Source organism: Sphaerodactylus townsendi, linkage group LG11 (assembly GCF_021028975.2).
Source record: "Sphaerodactylus townsendi isolate TG3544 linkage group LG11, MPM_Stown_v2.3, whole genome shotgun sequence".
In the NCBI taxonomy this organism is placed as follows: domain Eukaryota; kingdom Metazoa; phylum Chordata; class Lepidosauria; order Squamata; family Sphaerodactylidae; genus Sphaerodactylus; species Sphaerodactylus townsendi.
The window spans coordinates 7,716,178-7,740,934 of NC_059435.1; the positions used below are offsets into that span (position 1 = coordinate 7,716,178).

At 46.2% G+C, this 24,757-nt stretch overlaps 1 protein-coding gene across 1 annotated transcript in view; it reads left to right on the plus strand.

The window, feature by feature from the left end:
• The window catches only part of COL15A1 (collagen type XV alpha 1 chain), a 232,531-nt gene that overhangs the window by 164,658 nt on the left and 43,116 nt on the right, over window positions 1-24,757 (plus strand). Inside the window, exons 18-25 of the mRNA XM_048511716.1 lie at window positions 21-65; window positions 1,807-1,851; window positions 12,188-12,250; window positions 15,225-15,260; window positions 15,362-15,445; window positions 17,778-17,837; window positions 21,574-21,609; window positions 24,343-24,405. Of these exons, the coding sequence (XP_048367673.1) occupies window positions 21-65; window positions 1,807-1,851; window positions 12,188-12,250; window positions 15,225-15,260; window positions 15,362-15,445; window positions 17,778-17,837; window positions 21,574-21,609; window positions 24,343-24,405 (432 nt within the window). The remainder of the gene's footprint in view (window positions 1-20; window positions 66-1,806; window positions 1,852-12,187; window positions 12,251-15,224; window positions 15,261-15,361; window positions 15,446-17,777; window positions 17,838-21,573; window positions 21,610-24,342; window positions 24,406-24,757) is intronic.

The window sequence follows — 24,757 nt, forward strand, 5'->3', positions numbered from 1 at the left end:
TTTTAAATCTTGTATTTCAGGGTCCCACTGGGAGGCCTGGTCTGCGAGGAGCACAGGGGCCAAAGGTAACGGAGGAGGCAACTTTTTTTCTAAAAGCCATCATGGAATTGGATTTGCGCATCTGTTGCACTACAACCAATCTATCCTTTTCTTTGTTGCTCAACATACATATTTTAAATATGGAGTTGGATCCTGGCAGCTGTTCTGCTCGATCTTGCCCAATTTCACTTTTTACTACAGCCTCCCGCCCCATTTGGATTTTGCCCACGTGGCTCTCACAACGTCTGGCATAGGAGACCTGACAGGGGCCGCTCCTCCTTCTGTCAACCATGAAAAAGCTGACTGGATCTAATGAGAATATTTACTACCGTATATACCGGCGTTTAAGACGACTGGGCGTATAAGACGACCCCCCCCCCCCCACTTTTCCAGTTAAAATATAGAGTTTGGGATATACTCGCCATATAAGAGTACCCGGCGTATAAGACGACCCCACACTTTACAGATGATTTCCCAGGGTTCAAAAGTAGTCTTATACGCCAGTATATACAGTACTTTGGGGCATTTTCTAGTGTTAAGGTGTGTGACGCTTACCTTACCTCAGCAACCCTACTTATAAGGTAGCTCAGTGTGATCGCCGTGTGAGCTTATGGCTCATTCCGCACATGCAGAATAATGCACTTTCAAACTGCTTTCAGTGCTCTTTGAAGCTGTGCGGAATAGCAAAATCCATTTGCAAACAGTTGTGAAAGTGGTTTGAAAACGCATTCTTTTGCGTGTGCAGAAGGGGCCTATCTGATCCAACAAACCTCAGGCTCAAAGTGTGTTTCATGAAACATGTGGACGTCAGCCGAGCTCTACCTTGCAGTTGGAAAAATAGGATATGATATCATAACATATGATGTCATAATTTTCAGTGCAGTGATGTTCAGGGGAACAATGGAACTGTAGCCCCACACCAGACCCTTTTCAACTGCGTAAATCAGCCCGTCGCCTAGATGGGGGTGCTGTGGCACGTCCATCCGGACCTTCAGGGCATAATGGTCGGACCATGGCACTCTATCCACAGAGGATACGACCATATAAATCCCTGACCCAAAGACCAAGTCCAGCCTGTGACCGGCCTCATGAGTGGGGCCAGAACTTACTGAGAGGCCCAGTATGCCATCTTTGGAGTTCAAATATTCAACTACCTGCTACCAAAGTCATCCTCTAAATCAGGGGTAGGGAACCTGCGGCTCTCCAGATGTTCAGGAACTACAATTCCCATCAGCCTCTGTCAGCATGGCCAATTGGCCATGCTGGTAGGGGCTGATGGGAATTGTAGTTCCTGAACATCTGGAGAGCCGCAGGTTCCCTACCCCTGCTCTAAATGTTGAATGTTCTGTTTTTCCTGCAGATGTGAGAAAAACCCGTGCCTTTGGATTATAAAAAGCTTTGTTGTTAACAACTAACTGTGTTTGTGGATAACAGGCACGAGGGTCTGTCACATTTGTGTTTTTGTGATCAAAGTACATTTTGAGAAGCCCAAAGGTTACCTTAAAAGTAATCTTCATGTGCACAAACTTCAGTTATTTGACGTCTTCATCTGTTTTAGCACAGCATGCTTCCTTCCTTTCGAAAGAAGGGAAATGTCAGGAAATTAATATATTTTTGATTGCTTGCTAAGACACGCAAAGTCACTGTAAAACTCACAAAGGGTGTATTGTAGAAGAATTACATCCATCATTATCTATGAGAGGAAGTCTCTTGTTTAAAATTAGATTTTTGTTCTCAGAGTGAAATTTCTCGTATGTTTGTGCTTAGGGAAGAAATGGGGACAATGGACTACCAGGCCTAAAGGGCTTGAAGGTGAGCATTAATTTAACCTATTTCATGTGCACTTCACTGCAATGAAGGCAGATATTTGGTATTTAAGAGCACCTCCTTGAAATTTTTTAAGACTTTGAAAAATGCCACAGTAAAGCTACATCTCTATGATGGTATGATTCTATCTCACATTGTGATGTTAGCCATGCAGGTCTGACCTATTATTTGTCATGTAAGAATAACATGTACATGCCAGAAGTTCAGAAGTTACATTCATGCAAACTGAGAATCATGTTACTTCAGTTTTGGAAGCCTCCCAAAGGCCCATTATGCATGGGATGTTATCTCGGGGCTCTTCACTACTGAAAACTTGTATTTTGGGTCTCCTTGTATTTCTCTGTTTACACACAAGGAGGCGCTCACTCCTGGCTGCACAGTTTTTCTTTAGAGAACTCTCCCAGGCCTGCTTCTCCTGGTTCTCTTAACTCTGCTCATCAACTCAGCCTTAAAGGCACAGATCTCATCACACCCAACAGTGCCAAGATTGCAGGCTTTGTAAAAGCTTTTAAATCACTGTTATATTGATGTTTGTGTTCTTGCAGTTTTATCTATCTATCTATCTATCTATCTATCTATCTATCTATCTATCTATCTATCTATCTATCTATCTATCTATCTATCTATCTATCTATCTATCTATCTATCTATCTATCTATCTATCTATCTATCTATCTATCTATCTATCTATCTATCTATTTATTTATTTATTAAACTTATAGGCCACCTCATCCCTAACATCAAGAGATCAAGAGTACCAAGGGGTTATGCTCTGAACTTGAACATGCTTTCATATTTGTTAAAAGATTTTCTTGTTATTGCAGTAGATGGTTGTTCATTTCTCATATGACATGGAACTATAATTTGGAAAAGACTGCATGGACTGTTTCCCCAAAAGTCAAGCACTACAATTTTTTAAAGGGGAGAAATAAAAAGAGGAAAAAAGGCAGTCTGATCAAAAAAGTAGAAATGAATTAAGTGAAAATATGCTAATAGGAGAGATATTATGTCACTCAGAACTATTCTGACAACAAAACTGGTCTGCATTCCCTTAATTTCTATCAAGTACTTTGGAATCTACAAGATATGGCGCACCCACCCTAGCAGAGGGAGGGGAAGGGGAGGGAGGGGTGGCATGCAAGGGAAGGGGAGTGAGGGACAGGAGGGAGTGAGGGGTGACATGCAAGGGAAGGGAGGGAGGGGCCCGACATCTGGACATGGCCCACCCACCCTAGCAGAGGGAGGGAAGGGAGGGAGGGGTGGCATGCAAGGGAAGGGAGGGAGGGGCCCGACATCTGGACATGGCCCACCCACCCTTGCAGAGGAAGGGGAAGTGGAGGGAGGGGTGGCATGCAAGGGAGGGGTCATGTCCAGATGTTGGTGGGCTCAGGGGTTCTCCAAGACAGCAAATCAAAACAACATAAAACTTAAACCCATTAAACCCATTAAAAACTTAAGCAGCAGTATTAATATTGTGGCCCCTTTCCCGAAATAACCCCTCGCATGAAAGAGGCAAAGCAATTCCCTGGACCACATTGCAGCTGAAGAAAAGGACCATGTGCTAGACCTGATATTCTCTCCCCTTTCCCTTCCCAAACGCACATACTTCCTGCCGCTGGTGCAGCGGGAGAAGAAACAGCCTTGCTTTAAAATAAAGGCATGTTTGAAATAAAGTTTTAAAAAGCCCTCGTGGTGTTCGGGGACTGCTGAAGTAGAGCGGGGGAGGTGGGTGGAGCAAAAAAGAGACCCTGCTTGTGTTGTTCTTTGGAAAAGCCAACTCTCTGTTGAAATATTGATATCTTGATATGAGCATTTAGAAAAGGAGCTGGCAGCATGGAATGAGGACTGAGGGGAAAGGTGTGAGCAGCAGTGACTAGAGGGAGGGAGGCTGCCTGTGGGCAGAGGGAAGATGTCCAGGGCAAAGCCGTGCTCACTGGCAAATTTGCCCACTCAGGCAGCGAAGCAAATTAAAAGTTGCACTAGAAGTAGTCTCGCTTGCTGCAGAGGGAATGGAAAGTGAAAACTGGCCTTAAGAAAATATATCTGTACAAGAAATTTTGCTATGACGGATGTTTGCTCCCCTTGCACAACAGACACCTAGTGCCGTGGTGGCGACCCTTTGGCACTCCAGATGTTATGGACTACAATTCCCATCAGCCCCTGCCAGCATGGGCAATTGGCAGGGGCTGATAGGAATTGTAGTCCATAACATCTGGAGTGCCAAAGGTTCGCCACCACTGACCTAGTGCATCATGGGCCAAGATTTATGCATTCTATAGGGCTGGTGGGCTCTATACCTTCTTGATCTCTATATCTCTGAGAATGGGAATTCCGAAATATTCACCTTACTTATGAGTTCATAAAATACTGAATTTACTTTTAGAAAACCAATCTTGTTGTGCTGTAGGCAGGCAGGGTGTGGTCAGGTCCAGTCTCGCAGAATAGAACAGGCGGCAGACAAGAGCATAGTCAGAAGACAATCCAATGGGTCAAGACAGGCAGCAGGCAAAGGTGTAGTCACGGGTCAGTTCAACAGGTCACAGCACAGGAGATCAGATAAACAGACTAGGAATCAGCAGTAGATCAGGCACATGGAGGCAACAGGAAACACACTTGTTGCAAGTTCACAGCACGGCTTATAGAGAGAGCCTTGTCCAAGGGGTTGTGATCCTGCAAGGAGTTAATCCTCATCAGATGCAGACACTTCTATCTTCCCATATCTTGCTGCAATGTGAGCACTCCTCCTTTGCTTCTGCAGCAACTCCTCTGCTTCTGCCTCCTGTGCTCAGCTGACTCATTACTGGGTTCCCTAGGAGGATCTGCAGGTTCTACCACCTGCACTGTAAAGGATTCAATGGTGTTGATGCTGAAGTAACCTTGAGTGCATTCCACAGCCCGGGCGATGGGCCAGATGCATCGGCGGAGACTTTATCTTTGCGCGGGAGATGAAGTCTCCGTTCCCATGGGAATCAGGAAGGGAGGATGGGGTGACTGGTATTATAACCTGTGCTTCTGGCGGGAAGTGTCATTCCTGCCACTGCGTGTACTTGAGCTTTCTAAGATGTCTTAATAAATGGACTTTCACTACCAAAGCCTTTTATTTCTGCGTCTATGGAATTCCTTACATGCACCTCATCAGGCAGGGGAGGGCTGGGAGTTGGCTCTGCTACCTGGTCTTCCTCAGGAGCAGCCAACTCTAGCTGCACCGTGTTGTCAGGTTCTACCTCAGAATCCTCTGTATCCTGGTAAGTACCCAGGGACTGGCTCATGACACTAATGCTCTTCCTGATAAAGCCAAGATCTTGCTGGCAAAGGGTCTGAGGGCAGAGGTGCAGTGATGGGATTCAGCAGGTTCGCACCACTTCGGCAGAACTGGTTGTTAAAACGGTGCTTGTAAACAGCCAGTTGTTAAATGATTTGAATCCCCCCACTGCAGAGGTGTGTGCCAGTGCAGATGTGGTGGTGGTACAAATTATGAAAAGGCAGAAATGGCGTGTGGCAGTTGCAGTACCTTTTCTTGCCTGAACTTCCCCTGCAACTTCTCTCCAGAAGAAGAAGAAGAAGAAGAAGAGGAAGAGGAGGAGGAGGAGGAGTTTGGATTTATATCCCCCCTTTCTCTCCTGTAGGAGACTCAAAGGGGCTTACAATCTCCTTTCCCTTTCCCCCTCACAACAACCACCCTGTGAGGTGGGTGGGGCTGAGAGAGCTCCGAGAAGCTGTGACTAGCCCAAGGTCACCCAGCTAGCGTGTGTGGGAGTGCACAGGCTAATCTGAATTCCTCAGACAAGCCTCCACAGCTCAGGTGGCAGAGCTGGGAATCAAACCCGGTTCCTCCAGATTAGATACACGAGCTCTTAACCTCCTACGCCACTACTGCGTACCTTTTCTTGCCTGAACTTCCCCTGTAACTTCTCTCCTCAAGCCAGTTTCCTCCTCAGTAAGACTCAGGGACAAACTAGATGTGACAACATCCTTGTGGCAGACATGCCTTTCCCCTGGAATAATAGCATCTGTGGCGTGTCACTTCTGTTCTGGCATGTAGAGCCACCGGCCCAGACTACAAAGACCAGCACCCCTGGAGAAGATGTCTGCTTCGGAGAGTGGTTGCTATGGCGTTGTACTCATTGAGGTCCCTCCCCAAGCCCTCCCCTTGCCAGGTTCTACACCCAAATCTTCATAGGGATTTCAGCTTCATGTTGGGAAATTCCTGGTGATAAAATCATTGAATCACAGAGCTGGAAGAGGCCATACAGGCCATCTAACCCAATCCCCTGCTCAATATAGGATTGGCCTACAGTAGTGGTGGCGAACCTATGGCACGGGTGCCAGAGGTGGCACTCAGAGCCCTCTCTATGGGCACATCCCCCCACACATCTAGGCTGGCCTGGGCCACTGGGCTCGATTATTAACATTAAACCTAAGACCTAGTTTTGGGGAAGCAGTGTAGGTAACCCTATTAAGCGCTGTTAAACCCCACTGATTTTCATGCGAAGAACTAAAGCGCGAACCTTTACCTGGGAGTAAGCTCGGTTGCTGGCAATGGGGCTTGCTTCTGAATAAACTCTCCTAGGGTCGTGATTCACCCGTTGGAAGAGTTGCACAGTTGCTTCAAAGCAAAGCCACCGACTACCACCAAGCTTACTCCCGAGTAATGCACGCCTTGGAGCCAACGTTTTTTTCTAAACGAAAACCTCAGTATTCAGGTTAAATTGCTGCGTTGGCACTTTGCGATAAATAAGTGGGTCTTGGGTTGCCATTTGGGCACTCGGTCTCAAAAAGGTTCGCCATCACTGGCCTACAGCATCTGAGACTATTGTTTGTCCAGCTACTATTTAAGGACAGCCATCCAGGGGTTGCTCACTATCTCCCTAGGGCCGTGGTGGCGAACCTTTGGCACTCCAGATGTCATGGACTACAATTCCCATCAGCCCCTGCCAGGCTGGCCAATTGAGCATGCTGGAAGGGGCTGATGGGAATTGTAGTCCATAACATCTGGAGTGCCAAAGGTTCGCCACCACGACCCTAGGAAGATAATTCCACTTTTGCACAACTCTTCCCCCCCTAATGTCCTGTCAGTATCTTTCTGCTCATAATTTAAACTCTTTACTGTGAGTTGCCAGCAGGCACTGCTCTCTGCCTTCCTCTAGGTAACAGCCCTTCAAATAGATAAAGAAAACAATCGTTTCCCCCCTCAATCTCCTCTTCTCCAGATCATTTTAGATTTGGGGGGGGGGAGACTGAGGAAGGCAGGGTTTGGGAGGGGGGACCTCAGAGGGTATAATGCTCATAGAGTCCACTTTTCAAAACAGACGTCTTCTCCAGGTGAACTGGTCTCTGTCAGCTGGATCCCAGGCTATCTCCAGTTACCACCTAGAACAGGGGTGACCAAATAGATGTGCATGGACTACAATTCCCATCAGCCCCTGCCAGCATGGCCAATTAGCCATGCTGGCAGGGGCTGATGGGAATTGATCCATGAACATCTGGAGCATCATAGGTTGGTCACCCCTGTTCTAGAAGTTGGCTACCCAAAATCTTCAGGAATATTCCAACCTCGAGTTGGCAACCGCAGGCAAGCCTCTTATTTTACTACCAGCATACTATTTGGTGTCCTCTGATCAAACAACCCTTTATGCATCCCGTGTTCAATAAAACAGAGCCCCTGTTTTCAGACTCTGGGGGAACAACTACGATCATAAGAACATAAGAACAAGCCAGCTGGATCAGACTAGAGTCCATCTAGTTTAGCACTCTGCTACTCGCAGTGGCCCACCAGGTGCCTTTGGGAGCTCACGTGCAGGAGGTGAAAGCAATGGCCTTCTGCGGCTGCTGCTCCTGAGCACCTGGTCTGCTAAGACCTTTGCAAACTCAGATCAAGGAGGATCAAGATTGGTAGCCATCAGGGGCGTAGCTAGGGAAAATGTAGCCCGGGACGAAATCTGAGTTTTGCGCCCCCCCCGCCCCCATATGGGCAGCTGCCCTCCACCACTACTACCAATGAATGATTTTTTGCACCAGGTCATCTCAAAGTCACCATCTCATTATAGAACATGTCCTAACTCACAAATCTGAACAGAACACAGCAATGGGCCATGCCACACAGCAGAAATAAAAAAATGTTGAAAACATTCTCAAAATGCTTTCAAAATGTTTTATTACTGCTATGAAAATATTTTATATGGTGTTATATCCAGCACCCCCAGTTGCCCCCCAGCATTAGAAATACAGTACCGAGCCCGGACGGAAAGGAAGGAGGGAAAGGGGCAAATTTTAACAATAACAATGTAAGGCACTTACTAACATGAATTCACAGTCTTTAGAAATAACGTAACTTAGAAAACTTGGAATAGCTTAAAATAAATTATTCTTTACAAAATAACTTAACTTGAAATAAAATACAAATATTTCTGTACAATACGTTGGAATTAGTGGTTCATGGTATAGATTTGTTACAGAATAGGTCACATGCCTTTTATTATCTTTATACTGTGGGAATCTATTCTTGGAGATCATATAAACATTTCAGTAAAAACACCAAGAGTTCCCATCTTGAGGATTCTCTCACAACATACTGCATAATACAGATACTAAACTCTAGAATCCATTTTTCAAGGTCCTGTCTCCACACTCAAGTCCATCTTTCAAGGACCTCTCTTCACAAATTGAGATCACAGGATCAAGACCTGGCTGGGGCTGCCCTCAGCTGCTCTGGGGGTGTTTGGCGCGCTCCATGGCCGGCAGGGCCTTCTGCAAGGATTTTTCTCCTGGAAGAGAGCTGGAGACTTTCTTGCAGGCTCTCTTACAGGAGAAAAATCCTTGCAAAAGGCCCTGCCGGCCATGGAGCGTGCCAAACACCCCCAGAGCAGCCCTGGGGAGGAAGAGAGTCGCCCAGGCCACCCCCCACCTTCCCAAACAGCGGGTAGTCGTTGCCGCCCCTGCCCGCCCGGCCGGATCGATCCAAGGACAGTCTGGCTGCCTGCCAGCCAGTGCCTGCGGGCTGCTTACCTGACCTGTTGTTCGTCTTCAGGCTCCGGCAGGCAGGCGCTTAAGGACTGCTGGTGGCTCACAGAAGTGGAAAGGGCTCCCTTTACAGCAGCCTTTCCGTTGCTCCTCTTCAAGCCGTATGCTAGCCACAGGTCACATGTGGTGCCTGTTCAAGCTGTGGGCCTGCCCCCTCAAACTCCCCACCACTGAGGCAGCCTCAGCACTCCCACAAGGAGGCCTGCTTGGGCTGCACATCCGCCCCAGCAGCCCAGCCATAACCGGGAGCCAGCAGCCGACGCTGCCGCCCCCCATGTGACCTGGCAGGAGCCCGCCCGGGGCGGACCGCCCCGGATGTCCCCATTGGAGCTACGCCAGTGGTAGCCATAGATCAACTTCTCCTCCATAAATCTGTCCAAGCCCCTTTTAAAGCTATCCAGGTTAGTGGCCATCACCACCTCCTGTGGCAGCATATTCCAAACACCAATCACACGTTGCGTGAAGAAGTGTTTCCTTTTATGAGTCCTTCCCCCCAGCATTTTCAATGGATGCCCCCTGGTTCCAGTATTGTGAGAAAGAGAGAAAAATTTCTCTCTGTCAACATTTTCTACCCCCTGCATAATTTTATAGACTTCAATCCTATCCCCCCTCAGACGTCTCCTCTCCAAACTAAAGAGTCCCAAACGCTGCAGCCTCTCCTCATAGGGAAGGTGCTCCAGTCCCTCAATCATCCTTGTTGCCCTTCTCTGGACTTTTTCTATCTCTTCGATCTCCTTTTTGAGATGTGGCGACCAGAACTGAATCAAGCTATCCCATGTGCGCAGGGACGTAGGTAATGGGGGGGGGGGGGGGGGCCTTGGGTTCAAACCCCTCCCATTACATGTCCTGCTTGCTTGAAACAATGCATGGAACAGAATAGCCAGAAAGCCCTCAGTCTCTGAACCCACCCCATAAAAAATCTATACCTACGCAGATGTGCCCAGTTTTTACTCAAGCCTTTTGGTAAAAGCGAGTGGCAGCAATCCCATTTTAGAAGTGCTTGAATTCTCTGATAACTGGAGGGGTGCCAGTGTAGCGCTCAAAAGGGTGCCGGAATTAATCTCGCCCTTGTAAATTAATGAAAGGTTCTGTCAACGAACAGCTTCTGCTTATTGTCATTTAGAAAACAACAGAATGCCTTTCAGTGCACTTTGTTAGTGATTCCATCTGCTGAATATCGTTTGAATCGTTGATGATCCCTCTATGAGCTTCCTAGAATGATGTCAGTATAGTTATTAATGGCAGTTTGGGATTCTCTGATGGAAGGTACTTTGGACAGGGGAAGGCAGAGTTTGTGAGCCTGGAACCTTCTATATGTAACTATTGACATGATTCAGTGTAAGGCCAGCGTGGTGTCGTGGTTAAGAGCAGGTGGATTCTAATCTGGAGAACCGGGTTTGATTCTCCACTCCTCTACCCGAGAGGCAGAAGCTAATCTGGTGAACCAGATGTGTTTCCGCACTCCTGCATTCCTGCTGGCTGACCTTGGGCTAGTCACAGGTCTTCGGAACTCTTTCAGCCCCACCTCCTTCACAAAGTGTCTGCTATGGGGAGAGGAAGGGAAAAGGTGGGGTATAAATTCTTCTCTTCTCTTCTCCTCTTTTCTCTTCTTCTTCTTCTTCTCCTTCTTCTCCGTCTTCTCCTTCTTCTCCTCCTCAATCACCATTGTCTCCTCAACATCGAGGCTCATCACCATCACATCCTCAGTCTGATTCGCCGGTTCATCCATCAGATGTTTCCTCTCGATGTTGATCTCCATCATCTACTCAATCCAGAGACTCTCCTGTTCAGGGTTGACTATCTCCTTGACATTGTCCATCAAACTCTTGCAGTTGAGGTCAGAGTCTGGGAGCCTCTTGATGCTGAAGCTCCCACTCCCCTCAGTGCCAAAAGTGTCTCTCATCAGTGACCTACCAAGACCTTTTCTTGTGTCCACTGTCTTTAGAAAGAGGACAAGGCTATGTGGAGCTATTGCCTAGAGGGCTTCTGATTGACTCAGGACGTCGAACTGATTTGTTATGAGGGCTACGTATGACATAAACATGACTTGGTCAGGCCGGGTCCTGGGGTGGGTGGCTGCCTTGGCTTATGATCCCCCAGCGGGCTCGCCAGCCTAGATTGGCATGTGAGTAGGCAGCTGGTGAGTCTGCAGTGGGCTCAGATTGGCATGGGGGGGGGGTTTCCTTAGATGTCACACCTGCAGTAGGGTCGCAAGGCCAGATCGGGAGTCGTGATGGGCGGGTGCCTGTACTGATGAGTATGCAGCAGGCCAGATTTAGAGTGAGGAGGAGTTGCCTCAGCTAGTTTTGCAGGGCCTGATATGCCAGCTCAAGAGGTGAGATCCAGCCCCTGGGCTGCATATTTGACACTCCTGGATTGACGACTTGAAATCCAATTGGTTGTGCAGATTAAAAGGCATTCTGTCAAACAGAGCTTCAGCCTGAAATGTTGAAGAGTTACTATGAAAGTTATGGATAACTTTGTCCCTTGATATTTTGTCCCCTGATATTTGGGACTCTTTAGTTTGGAGAGGAGACGTCTGAGGGGGGATATGATTGAAGTCTATAAAATTATGCATGGGTAGAAAATGTTGACAGAGAGAAATTTTTCTCTCTTCCTCACAATACTAGAACCAGGGGGCATACACTGAAAATGCTGGGGGGAAGAATTAGGACTAATCAAAGGAAACACTTCTTCACGCAACGTGTGATTGGTGTTTGGAATGTGCTGCCACAGGAGGTGGTGATGGCCACTAACCTGGATAGCTTTAAAAGGGGCTTGGACAGATTTATGGAGGAGAAGTCGATCTATGGCTACCAATCTTGATCCTCCTTGATCTGAGGTTGCAAATGCCTTAGCAGACCAGGTGCTCAGGAGCAGCAGCAACAGAAGGCCATTGCTTTCACATCCTGCATGTGAGCTCCCAAAGGCACCTGGTGGGCCACTGCGAGTAGCAGAGTGCTGGACTAGATGGACTCTGGTCTGATCCAGCAGGCTAGTTCTTATGTTCTTATGTTCTTATTTTGTGGTTGACTCCACCTCCTTCAGCAGCCATTTTATCATTGCACCCACCATCAATGTCAGAATTCCAAAGGCGTCCAGACTCAAAAAGGTTGGCGACCCCTGAATAGGAGATGGAGGAGATTTGGATGTTGTCCCACGAGAAGATCTGAGATGCTCCAGGGATGCCTATTACATGTCTTGAGGATGTATAAAAATGTTCTGTGTAGTGTGGCCATTGTGAAATGAAGTTGGGAAAACTGTGTGGTGAAGGCCCGATTTTGTGTGTGTGTGTCAACAGGGAGAAAACGGTCTAGAAGGAAAGCCGGGATTTCCTGGTGTTGCCGGGCGCCCTGGAGATGCAGTAAGTATGCTGCTGTATCGCCTCTTTACAGAGGAGGTAAATGCAAATTGCTAACCCACTATTTCAGGTTTAAGTTGGAGGAAGCAAGGTCATTTCAGAACAGGGCAAGAAGGTTCATAGGCCGTTTCTGCACGGCCACGGTAGGAGTTGGGTCGGTGTACATGACGCCGATCCAACCCCTCTGGGACCGTTCGCATGAACGGTCCCAGAACCTACCAGGACGACGGCGCTGCGCTGCGCCTTCGTCCGGTCGACCTACCTGCTCTGCGGCCCTCCAGCACGTCGCCGAGGCCAGGGAACACTCCCCCCTGACCTGTGCGACCGCTCCGGAGTCGCAGGGCAGAGGGGGCGTGTCCCCAGGCCTCGGCGACGCGCCGGAGGGCCGCAGAGCAGGTAGGTTGACCAGACATGGGGGGAGGGAAGGCGCCTTCGCAAAAGTTTCAAAAATGAAAGAAATCGTTTAAATCATGAGGCCTCTTTCTTTTCAAGTCATGCAAAAATGTCCAAGGTAGGACAAGGGCAGCAAAACACAAAAGGAAATAGGCAAGTGTGGTTGTAGCCGCATGTGTGGTGCATGCACATTACTGCCCTACGATTCCAAATTTTATTTTTCAAAGTTCCACTGCAGGATATATTGCAGATTAAACTGAGGTATAGAGGTGACTAACAGAACATTGGTTATGGATTCCCCCCCCCCCTTTTTGTATCTCACAGCCACTACAGCGAAGGCAAATGCACCCCCCTTTTATTTTTAAAGCAAAAATAAATAAATAGTGGCTTGTCATGTCTGCATGACCAAGTCCCACTTCATTGTTTGTAACAGCTGTTCAGAATAGGGTTGGAGCCATCCCTACACGGGCAGACTCAGCCGAAACAGTATGTTTATTCCTGTATCCCGAATTCATCACACCCTCTCTGTTACCCCATTGGCTAAGGGCAGAGGTGGGATCCAGCAGGTTCTCACAGGTTCCCGAGAGTAGGTTACTAATTATTTGTGTGTGCCGAGAGGGGGTTACTAATTGGTGATTTTGCCACATGATTTTTGCCTTAGTTATGCCCCTCCTCTCAGCAGTAGTGCGCAGAACTTGAAGCAGTCTAGCAGGAGGTGCACCGGCGTGCATGGCAGTGCCCTGCGCCTCTTCGCGCGGCATCTCGCTTTTCCCTCACCTAAGGATCGGGCATGAAGCGGCTGCGTCCTTGCCACAGCCCCGCCCAGGAATGCCCCGCCCCCAGAATGCCCCGCCCCCAGCCCCATTGGCGCTACGCCACAGTTTGAATCCCATCACCATGGGAACCTGTTACTAAAAATTTTGGATCCCACCACTGGCTAAGGGTACTTAGAGTCACAAGTTTCCAGTCTGCCTATTAACATGTTCCTCCTTAATATGTGCACCCCCCTCATATTCTCCCTGTATGTTCATTATAATACAGTTTGTTGCCAGAGCAGGAGGATAAGTTAATATGCATTAGCCTATTAAGCATTCTAAGTACGTACAATCTGATACAAGCCTTGCCCTTCAGCCTAGTCATCCAGCGGCCTTATCTTGTTCTGCCACAAGCATCCTCCCTTATGACTCATCACCTCATTCCTAGTAGAAAACACATTTCTTGTTTATCTCACCTTCCTCTCTCCACAACAGACACCTTGTGGGTAGGTGGGTCTGAGAGAGTTCAGAGAGAATTGTGAATGCCCCAAGGTCTCCTAGCAGGCTTCTTGTGGAAGAGGGGAAACAAACCCAGTTCATCAGATTGGAGTCCATTGCTCTTAACCCCATACACCATGCTGGCCAGTGATAGAGGTGTTGCTGAGACATGCAGCCTAGAAATCATTCTAATCTGGAGAACTGGGTTTGATTCCCCACTCCTCTCCATGAGTGGTGGATTCTGACGTGCTGAACTGGGTTTGTTTTCCCTGCTCTTCCACATGAACCCTGCCGGGTGATCCTGGGCCAGTCACAGTTCTCTCTCTCTCTCTCTCTCTCTCTTAGCTTTTTCTAGCCCCCTATAATGCAAGAGTGGGCCCTCTCTAAATAGCACAGGGCCTCAGTACGAGCCGCGCTATGAGAAAATGCGAGCACATGTAACCTCTATCTGTGGGTTCTGTGGGGCAGAACTTGGAATGAGTTTGCAACAACAAATTTTAAAACAAAATGGTTTACTTTCTTAACATATAACATCTAACATCAACATTTAACATCACATTTCAAGGTCCTGTTCAGGTTGCATTTTCAAGTCCTTATATTTACAGTCTACTGATACTGCCAAGTCCAATTCTTCTTTGCAAGTGGGTTGGCTCTTGAAGACTCCAAGGGCTTGATGAACAGGATTCAACATGATGAAGGTTTCCAGGAGAACTCTCACCCATGACAAACATAAAAAACCCTGAAACAATAAACTCCAACATTTACAACATAGCAAAAATAAACAACTACCTTCCCACTAGGTCCCAACAACATTGCAGTTAAGGTGTTAAGGGCTTATATAAATCAAGGTCCGAGTCTGGTAGCCTTGTCTCCTCCAAACCACATGAGCTCTGCAGCCTTCTGCTGCTTTGAGTCTCCACCCCTTTCTGGGTCAACCCATTCTGAGCATGGGGGTTACACACAAGTCTATCCTGTGGCCACCAACAGCATTTTAGAATTACCTGTAGTACTTTGAAATTGCTGCAAGGCCTTAGTCTGGCTCTTTCTCCTAGGGCTGATATACTTCATACCTAATCTGGCTTTGGACCTAGTGGCAATTTTTAAATAATTACTAATGGCATTAATAGCTGTGGCCTGCCAGCACTTGTTAGTTTTGGTTAGTTTCAGTAGGAAAAAATATACTGGTCTGTCGAAACTTCATCAGTTCATCATTTTACCATTGTGGGTAAAAAAAGATTTTGGCATGTGCAAGCCATATCGTTATTCGTATTGTTATTGTCATAATGTTACCGTCCTTTTGTGTAATTAATACTAGTTGTTTACAAATTCAGGGATTTAAAGGAGAAAAAGGCGACCCAGGACCCAAGGTAAGAGGAAATGGCCTTTTCTATTATTTGATGTCTGTTCAGCTCTCTCAGTGATTTAAAAACAACATCTTGAAAAGGAAGTCATTATTCTCTTGATATAGGGTGAATCAGGAGAGCCAGGGGCTAGCGTTATCGGACTACCGGGGCCACCTGGACCACCTGGGCCCATTGTAGCCGTTCAGATGGTAAGTATCAATTTTGATAACGCTTAAATATGTTTGAATCACTGAAACTACATTGATGTTATACCGTGTTTCCCCGAAAATAAGACAGTGTCTTATATTAATTTTTGCTCCCAAAGATGCGCTATGTCTTATTTTCAGGGGATGTCTTATTTTTCTGTGTTCTGTTTGTCGGGCATGCTTCCTAACAAAAACTTTGCTACGTCTTACTTTCGGGGGATGCCTTATATTTTGCACTTCAGCAAAACCTCTACTATGTCTTATTTTCTGGGGATGTCTTATATTCGGAGAAACAGGGTATTTGCTACCAACATTTGCCATTTGTGCAGACTGGAAGACCCAGCCCCAAACCCTCAAAGTGTTTCTGAAATCCTACAGCGTGTTGTCAAATCTGTGCCATCCATGCCAGTCAATGGAAACTCTTCTTTGCAGTTGCCTGGGTAGCCCAAAATGGCTGCCGCGGTTTGATTTTGAAACCTGAAGTGAATTTTTGTCTCAACTGCCCACTTGGTCCTCATCCTGTTTGGGCCTAGGTTTGCTAAGAGCCCAGTGGGATGTTGTATCTTAAAATCCATTTTATTTTCTATCCCTCACCCCTTGCAAGGCAGTTCCCAGTCCCAGTATAAGCTGCCACCATCAAGAGAGGGAGGGAAGGAAGGAAGGAAGGAAGGAAGGAAGGAAGGAAGGAAGGAAGGAAGGAAGGAAGGAAGGAAGGAAGGAAGGAAGGAAGGAAGGAAGGAAGGAAGGAAGGAAGGAAGGAAGGAAGGAAGGAAGGAAGGAAGGAAGGGGACAACTATGAGGGCCTCTGAGGGAGAGGGAAAGTAGAGATAGGGTTGTCATGAGGACCAGGGAGAGGAAATTAGATTTCTCCTCCCAGCGGTAATCACAGGTTCCTTGGTTGACTGGCTGTATTCAGAATATGTGTATGCAATGTGGTACCTTGGGTCTATTTGTTATCAAATACTAATCCCTCAATTATTGGTAATGTGGCATTGTTTTTCTGGACTGCTAAGAAAATCACACCACGGCATGTTAATGTCATGTTTGAGGTTAGCATTTGATGGGTAAAAACTCTCATTTTAACACATTTTATATTATTTGTATTTTATTTCTTATTTGATGTTGTATTGCTTTTATTTGCTTTTTTATATTGTAATGGCCTTTGACTGTAAGCAATAAAAGTTTTGACTGACTGACATATCTCAGGCAAGTGTTCCGTGAGAACCCTGGGCCCGCTGGGTTTTTTTTTGTGGTTTCCGAATGTCACTTTCTGAAGGGCAAAGGGTGCCATTACTGAAATTTTATTCAGACCTTGGCATTGTTTTAAACTAATTGTTTACTGTATTGCTTTATTCCTGTTGTTAGTGGATGGGAATATTCTAAATAAATAGATTGTCAAGGGAGAAGAAGAAGAAGAAGAAGAGTTTTGGATTTATATCCCCCCTTTCACTCCTGCAGGAGACTCAAAGGGGTTTACAATCTCCTTGCCCTTCCCCCCTCACAACAAACACCCTGTGAGGTGGGTGGGGCTGAGAGAGCTCCGAGAAGCTGTGACTAGCCCAAGGTCACCCAGCTGGTGTGTGTGGGAGTGTACAGGCTAATCTGAATTCCCCAGATAAGCCTCCACAGCTCAAGCGGCAGAGCTGGGAATCAAATCCGGTTCCTCCAGATTAGATACATGAGCTCTTAACCGCCTACACCACGGCTGTTCTGTATGTTACCCTTGATCATTTCTGCACAGCACATTAATAATGCGTGTATCATTATTAATGGACCCGGCTTCCCCTGTTTGCCTTTCTCCCCTCCAGGAAGTGATTACAAACAGTCTGGGTTTCTGTGGCTCCTTTCGTTTCTCCAAAAAGAGTGCTAGTGTAGCAATTTTTGTAAAATTTGGGTTGAGGGTAATATAACCGGCTGAACCCTTTTTTGAGGAAGAGCCCTGTGCGAAGTTCTTCCCCAAAACGGGATAAGTAACTTCCTCAGCCGGTTACATTTGATCTGTGCGGAATCCACCCCTGGTGAACTACTGTTTGTGCATATCTGCAAAATTCCCTTCCCTTTCTCAAGTATCTGTTTGTGTCACACATTTCTTGGTAGGGTAACATTTTCTGAGAAAACAGTGCCTTTCATTTTTTCTGGTCTATGACTGCATTGATTCAAGAGAAATCAATACTGTTTTGAGGAAAGTGTCAAAGAACAGTGAGTTTTTCTAGCCATTCTCCATCTTAGCCTTAACCACTAGAGAACTGCAGTCCGCCTGAACGCTACTTGAAAAACGTTTCAGAAAAACAATGAATGTCTGACGCTGCCTGTCCTTTATCCTTCCCTTTTTCAGACACACAACACTTCGGATGGAAGTTTAAACCTTACTGGACTTCACGGAATTGGGCTTCCAGTGAGTAGATTCCTTTGCATGAAACACCAGGCACACAACACAAGCCTTTATTGGCATACAAAACAGGACAAAATTTTAAAACAAAACAAGGTTAAGAAATACAGTTAAAATTACTAATTTCCAGTATAAAATTTGCCACAGTTTCACAAAAGAGCACATCAGAGCTGTTCAGGAGATTGGGTGTCTTATAACACTCATGCCACTGAGAACATTGCAAGAAAATGGAATTCATGTATTTCATGCGTATCTTATTGTATTTAGGGCATAGAAACAAAGAATGGTCAAGTGTTTCAACCGTAGTCCTATCACATGAACAAACCCTTTTAGAACGTTCCATATTCTTGAATCTTCCCTCCAGCAGAGCTGATGGCAGCACATTACATCTTGCAGTAGCCCAGGCTCTCCTCTGGGTGGGATTAATCAGCAGACGAAGATATGCTGCCATAATTCCACGCTCGCACGGGATTAATAATGTAGTCGGAGAACAGGTTGTCTTGGCAGCACGATTCAAATTATGAAAATCAAGATCCAAGAGCCTCTTCTTAACTAGTCTGAAGGCTTCCACCTTTGTGAGCCTAAGGAGTGATTCCAAGGGGAAACCGATAGCTTCAACCTTTCTAAAGATCAAAGGATACCGTTGTGAAATAAACACCAGGCATTATTTCACATCACAGTGCTCCAGTCTTGGTAGCCTCGAAGGCCTTTTCTCTGATCCGTGAATCTAAATGAGCAGCATGTGATCCTTTCCTTGACTCCCCATTTGGTCATAACTGCATTCTTGTTATTTCTATTGCCATCTTTTCCCCTATATACGAAATATTATCCAAAGAAAGGGGTAGGGAAAGTTTAATCCAGGTTGGCAAACTTATTTGTTACAGGGGCTGGCTATGACATAAATGCGACTTGGTCAGACTGAGCCCAGGGGAGGGGTGGCTGGCCTCAGCACGGCAAAGTGGGCGGGTGCCTGGATTGGCGAGCCCGCAACAGGGTGGGGTGGCTGCCTTGAGAAGTCTTATCAGGCCCATGAGCCAGCAGAATAAAAAAAAACTCTTGCAAGGGGGCCGTTACCTCTGCTGGCCCTCCTGTATCTTTTAGACTAGGGACAAGAAGTACGCAGGAAACATGAGGTAGCCATAAATGTATTGGGGGGGGGGAGGGGATGGATTGACACCACAATACTGGGTTTACCTCCAAGCCATGATTCTGGTAGAAATCCCTCCTCCCCCAAGTTGCTTTTAGCTGCAGTAGGGAGGGCCATACATTATGGGTACAGCATATGCCTTGTTTCTCTACCACAGTTTGTAACAGCTCTGGGAAGTTATGTGTTTTACAATTAAACCTGAATGTGAGGAAGGCCATAAGCCTGAAGAAGAGGGCTTGGTGTGTGTGTGCGTGCGTGCGTGCGTGCGTGCGTGCGTGCGTGCGTGCGTGTGTGTGATGATGCATGATACCACTTTAAAAAGGCACCCTCTACCCCAGGGGTCTGCAACCTGCAGCTCTCCAGATGTTCGTGGACTACAAATCCCATCAGTCCCTGCCAGCATGGCCAATTGCCCATGGTGGCAGGGGCTGATGGGAATTGTAGTCTGGATAGCCGCAGGTTCCAGACCCCTGCTCTACCCCATGAGAGAAAAAGGAAAATATTTCTTATAAGGTGACACCTCTCCTCCCCCTACAGTTCTGGTAAGTGCTTGCCTTTTAAAAAAAGTTTAATTTTTCAATCCGCTGCCTGATGAAAAAAATTCAAATTGATCGATCGAATCCGCCAGCTCTGCTTGAAGCAAGTATAAGCCGTTTGCAAAGTTCCAGGGTCTAAAGAAATTCCCAGATGGGAAGAGTTCCAATATGACTATAAATGCTGAATTTATCAAAAATGTTTTTAGCAGCTATGAACACTCTTGCACAAAATAGCACTTTAAAACTGGCCTGCTTCCTCGAGACACCGTGTCTCTCAAGACCAGGAGAAATTTTCCAAATAATTGACTGTGAGTGTCAAAAGTGTTCCTCTCTGCTGGCTGGCTTGTATAATTGCATGACCCTTTTCCTGGAGTATTTGGCAAGGCATTCTTCAAGATTTTATCTGTCGATGAACCAGAGCAAACTCTGCGTTTCTGACAGGGCTCAAGTACCCAACGTCTATTTGTCTTGGACTTATTCCATTTCTCTTAAGAAGCATTTGTAACAACTTTAAAGATTCTTTCCTCTTTTCTGCACTTTTCTTTGATGTTCTTCCCTTTCCTTTGATAAACCAGCTTAAGAGTTTGGTGGTGGTGGAAAGGGATGACCAGGGGCGTAACGAGGCAAACTGTAGCCCTGGGCAAAACCTGAGTTGGATGTCCCCCCCCCCCCCCACCCATGGGCGGCCACTCCCCCACGACCAATTTTTTTTGCACCAGAACATTGGTGCATGCAGGGGGTGCATTTTTAGACATATCAGCACTATAATTTCAGCGTATCATCAGGAGACTGTCCTTGTGCTACCCCCCAGGTTTGGTGCAGTTTGGTTCAGGGGGGCCAAAGTTATGGACCCTCAAAACTGTAGCCCCCATCTCCTATTAGCTCCCATTGGAAACAATGGGGGATAGGGGCACCCCCTTTGGGAGTCCATAACTTTGGACTCCCTGAACCAAACCTCACCAAACTTGGGGGGTAGCATGAGGACAGTCTCCTGATGATACGCTGAAATGTTGGTGCCGCTAGCCTGAAAACTGCGCCCCCTGCAGGCCAAAAATGGAAAACCACTAAAAATACCCAAAAACGAACCCAGCATTTTGATGCCCCCCACAAGGTGATGCCCTGGGCAGCTGCCCACCTTGCCCAATGGGAATTACGCCAGTGGGGATGGCTTAGGATGACCTCAAAGTGTTTTCAAGGCAAGAGTTGTCCAGAGGTGGCTTACCATTGCTGCCTCTGCGTAGCAACCCTGGACTTCTTTTTTGGGGGAAATAGAGAACAGAAAAGAAAGTTCCTGTCTGCAGAGTCCTCAACCCTAATTCAAAGATTCTGTTTTGTAAGTTAATATTCCCCCACCCTTGGGGAGCAGAAAAATGGGTGAGGGGCTCACGGGGATGATAGCAATGGTGAAACATACCCAGATGGCCTGTGTGCAAAGCATTCTGGGTGATATGGACATATAGTTGATGATGTCTTAAGCCATTGTCTTTAATCATGCAAGTTATGTGAGAGTAATTCAGTGGGCACCAAGCACTTCAGAAGCTTACTTTAGTTGGAAGAAACGAAACTCACGGGGCAGCCCGACACTGAGTTTTTCAGGTGGTTTGGGAAAACAGGGCCCCGCCAAGGAGATAAGGAATTAGCAGTAGCTCACAAAAACAGATAAAGGTAAAATAGAAACCAGTAGTTGTTATAGAAACCTTTTACGCAAGGTGTTTTTGACTTAAGTTTCCCCAAATATGGGAATGGGCAAGGTGTAGTAAAAGGTTGGATGAGATGACCAGGTGTGTACGTCTTCTTGACTCAAACCAATGGTCAGAAGACAAGGAGGGATGTTTGTAAGAGGGTATAAATTATGTTACGCAAGCAACAGCCCCTTTGAACCTCCTCCCTGTTGCTAACATGGGGAATTCCGAACATTCAGAAAACTGAACTTTTAGGGGAGCGGGATGCTGGAAAGTGCTGGTTGCAGTTTGTGTGTGAACGGTGATACAGAGTGATAGTCAAACATACCTGAGCTTAATTTCTTCATGTGCTTTTCTGCTACTGTTACATTTCACAGGGTCCAGACGGTAAGCCCGGCCTGCCAGGATTTCCTGTAAGCCCTACTTTTTAATTATTTGAAATCGTAAATATATACCTGCTCCTATATATGTTTTAGCTTTTGCTGTGGTGTTAAATTTGTATAATGCCTGGCATTTTCTCAGAGGCCATGAAAATAAGGACATAAAATCAATGGAGACCTCAGGATGTTGTGCATTTTCAGGGTTGTATGGTCGTGTTCCAGTAGTATTTTCTCCTGACGTTTCAACTGCATCTGTAGCTGGCATTTAGGTGATGTGCAGTGGTGGGCTTCAGCAGGTTTGCACCACTTCGGCAGAACCGGTTGTTAAAATGGTGCTTGTAAACAACCAGTTGTTGAATTATTTGAATCCCACCACTGGTGATACACCAGTATTCACCAACACCTGACAACAAGTATTCTCCCTGTTCGAAATTGAGTCATTTTGTAATTATTTGACATTTCTTTATGTAATCCCTTTATGTTTATCCCTCCGTTTTGGAGCTCCCATGATCATCTATGGGACCCACTTTTGTTTGCTTCCCCCCTCTGGGAGGGTTTTAATTGGGGTTATTGCAGGACGTCATCTTTGTTAATTTTTATCGCTGTGTTTTAATCTAATTTTAATGGGGTATTTATATGGGTTATTGTACACTGTGTAGAGGAAACTATGTTGTACACCGCTCAGAGCCCTCCGGGGGTAGAGCGGTATAAAAAACCCATAAATAAATAAATAGATAGATAGATAGATAGATAGATAGATAGATAGATAGATAGATAGATAGATAGATAGATAGATAGATAGATAGATAGATAGATAGATAGATAGATAGATAGATAGATAGATAGATAGATAGATAGATAGATAGATAGATAGATAGATAGATAGATAGATAGATAGATAGATAGATAAAATAATACATAACATCACACATGATTGGACTGTATATTTAAAAAATAAATGAATATGTAAAGAGTTGTTTCTCTTTCGTTCGGAAGGGAAGGGTGTGTGACATGTCAGCAGGGTCAAGTTAGGCATTTTCTGAATTTTTGACATGCCAAGCTGAAAAAGTTCACCATCACTGGTTTACGATACCAGAGGTGACGCGAGGAACAAACCACATTATCTTCCCTTCTCGACACAGGCATCATATTATTTTGTTCCTCCCCTTTTTGTATATAAGTAAGTTAGCAACAGTAAACATTTTGCATCTTAATTCGTGTAAATTAAAATGCTACGTATCTTCAAGGCAAGAAAGCAATGGAGTAATAGGTGTCTTGTTTTATACAAATAATGATATTTCATTAGAATATATATATTACAGTTTACTATGGTTTTTATTTTGATTTACATATACAGTATATGGGGGTACCATAATCATGTCAGTGTTTAGGGTCTCTAAAGGTCTTAATCCGGCCCTGCCTCAGACCTTTCATTTCCACTCCTGTTAGACTAATTTTTTGTCCTCAGCCCTCCAAACCTAACTTTTCTCAAGCTTCAAAATCTCATTTCTTCTGACTAAAATGTCCCTCATTAGAACTCAACTGTTTCCCAGTACCAATCCTGTTGACTGACAGAATATTCTCTCAGTCAACAGGACTGTTACTTGGCTATTGTGTCTCTAGGGTACATTCCTGTGCCTTTCCTGTCACAGTGAAGGTTTACCGCTGTTTTTAATGTCTTCGTTTATGAGGTTTCTGTGTAAGAGAAATGCCTACTCCTGCATAGTGCTGATAATAGCTGTAATGAGGATGTTCAATAAGCGAGGCATTTGACCAAGAAGTATGACATAGTGCTGAATTTGAAGTTCAGCTACATGGGATGCAGCAAGACCCAACCTGTAACCTGCTGATTTCCCATGACGGCAGAGGTTAAAGCATAGCATGGACCAGTGGTGGTATCCAAAAATTTTAGTAACAGGTTCCCATGGTGGTGGGATTCAAACTGTGGCGTAGCGCCAATGGGGCTGGGTGGGGCATTCCTGGGCGGGGCTGTGGCAAGGACGCAGCCGCTGCGCCGGTCCCTTGGGCGGGAAACGAATGCACGCAGGCGCAGGCTGCCACGCACGCCGGCACACCTCCTGCTAGACTGCTTCAAGTTCTGCGCGCTACTGCTGAGAGGAGGGACGTAACTAAGGCAAAAATCACATGGCAAAATCACCCATTAGTAACCCCCTCTCGGCACACACACATAATTAGTCACCTAATCTCGGGAACCTGTGAGAACCTGCTGGATCCCACCTCTGGCATGGACATGCAGTAAGAGAAGACAAAATCCTCTCTTTATCCTCCACGAACAAGTTTTTAAAATTGTTTTTCACCTTTTGGGACTGCATGCTGTTTTTGCTCCAGTCCAAGAGAAAAACTGATTAAAATGTGGATTTGAGGGACAAAGGCCAATTGCCCACTGCCAGCAGTGTTCTTGCTTTCCCCAGGGAAAGTGAGGAGCATGTACAGGACAAGAAATCTCGCCCTGATGTGCCTCCTCTCTCTGCGCTCCACACACTTCCAGTCCCACCACGTGCTCCAGCGCCGGTGGGTAATCGACCAAAGTATCAGCAGGAGAGATTCAATCCTTCCCTCCCATCTATCCTTGCTGAGTTTTCAGCGGCCAACAACCTCACATTCTTCCTCGCTCTACCTAGATAAGGATTTGGCAGCACCCCAGTTCTAGGGACAGGGTTTGCTGCTTCTCGGACCACTCTAGCAATGTTTAGAAGCTGTTTAATATTCCTCCTGCTCACAAAAAGACATTTGTTCTTACTCTAGGGACCAAAGGGACCAAAAGGTGATCTGGGGCTACCTGGGCTTCCAGGAGAGAAAGGAAAGCAGGTAAGAAGAACGAGCTGACGACAGGTCAGCAACAGTTCTGTTCAGAAATGTGAAGCATTTATTGGGACCTTACCAAATAATATTTTCTTCGTTTTGCTGCAAGAGAAGGGAGACATTGGTTGTCCTTCTTAGTGACCAGCTACCCAGGTTGGGGAGTTAGAAGTTCCCTGAGCTTTAGAGCAGGCGGTGGGGTGGGACTGCTATCTGGGCCACCCAATTTCCCCAGGAGCGTGGGCTGTTTACGCAAGTGTCTAGGCTTGGACTGCCTGCCACGGTTGACAACTCCAGGTTGGGAAATTCCTGGAGAGTTGGATGTAAAGACTGGGAAGGGTGAATCAAGTGGAAAACATCT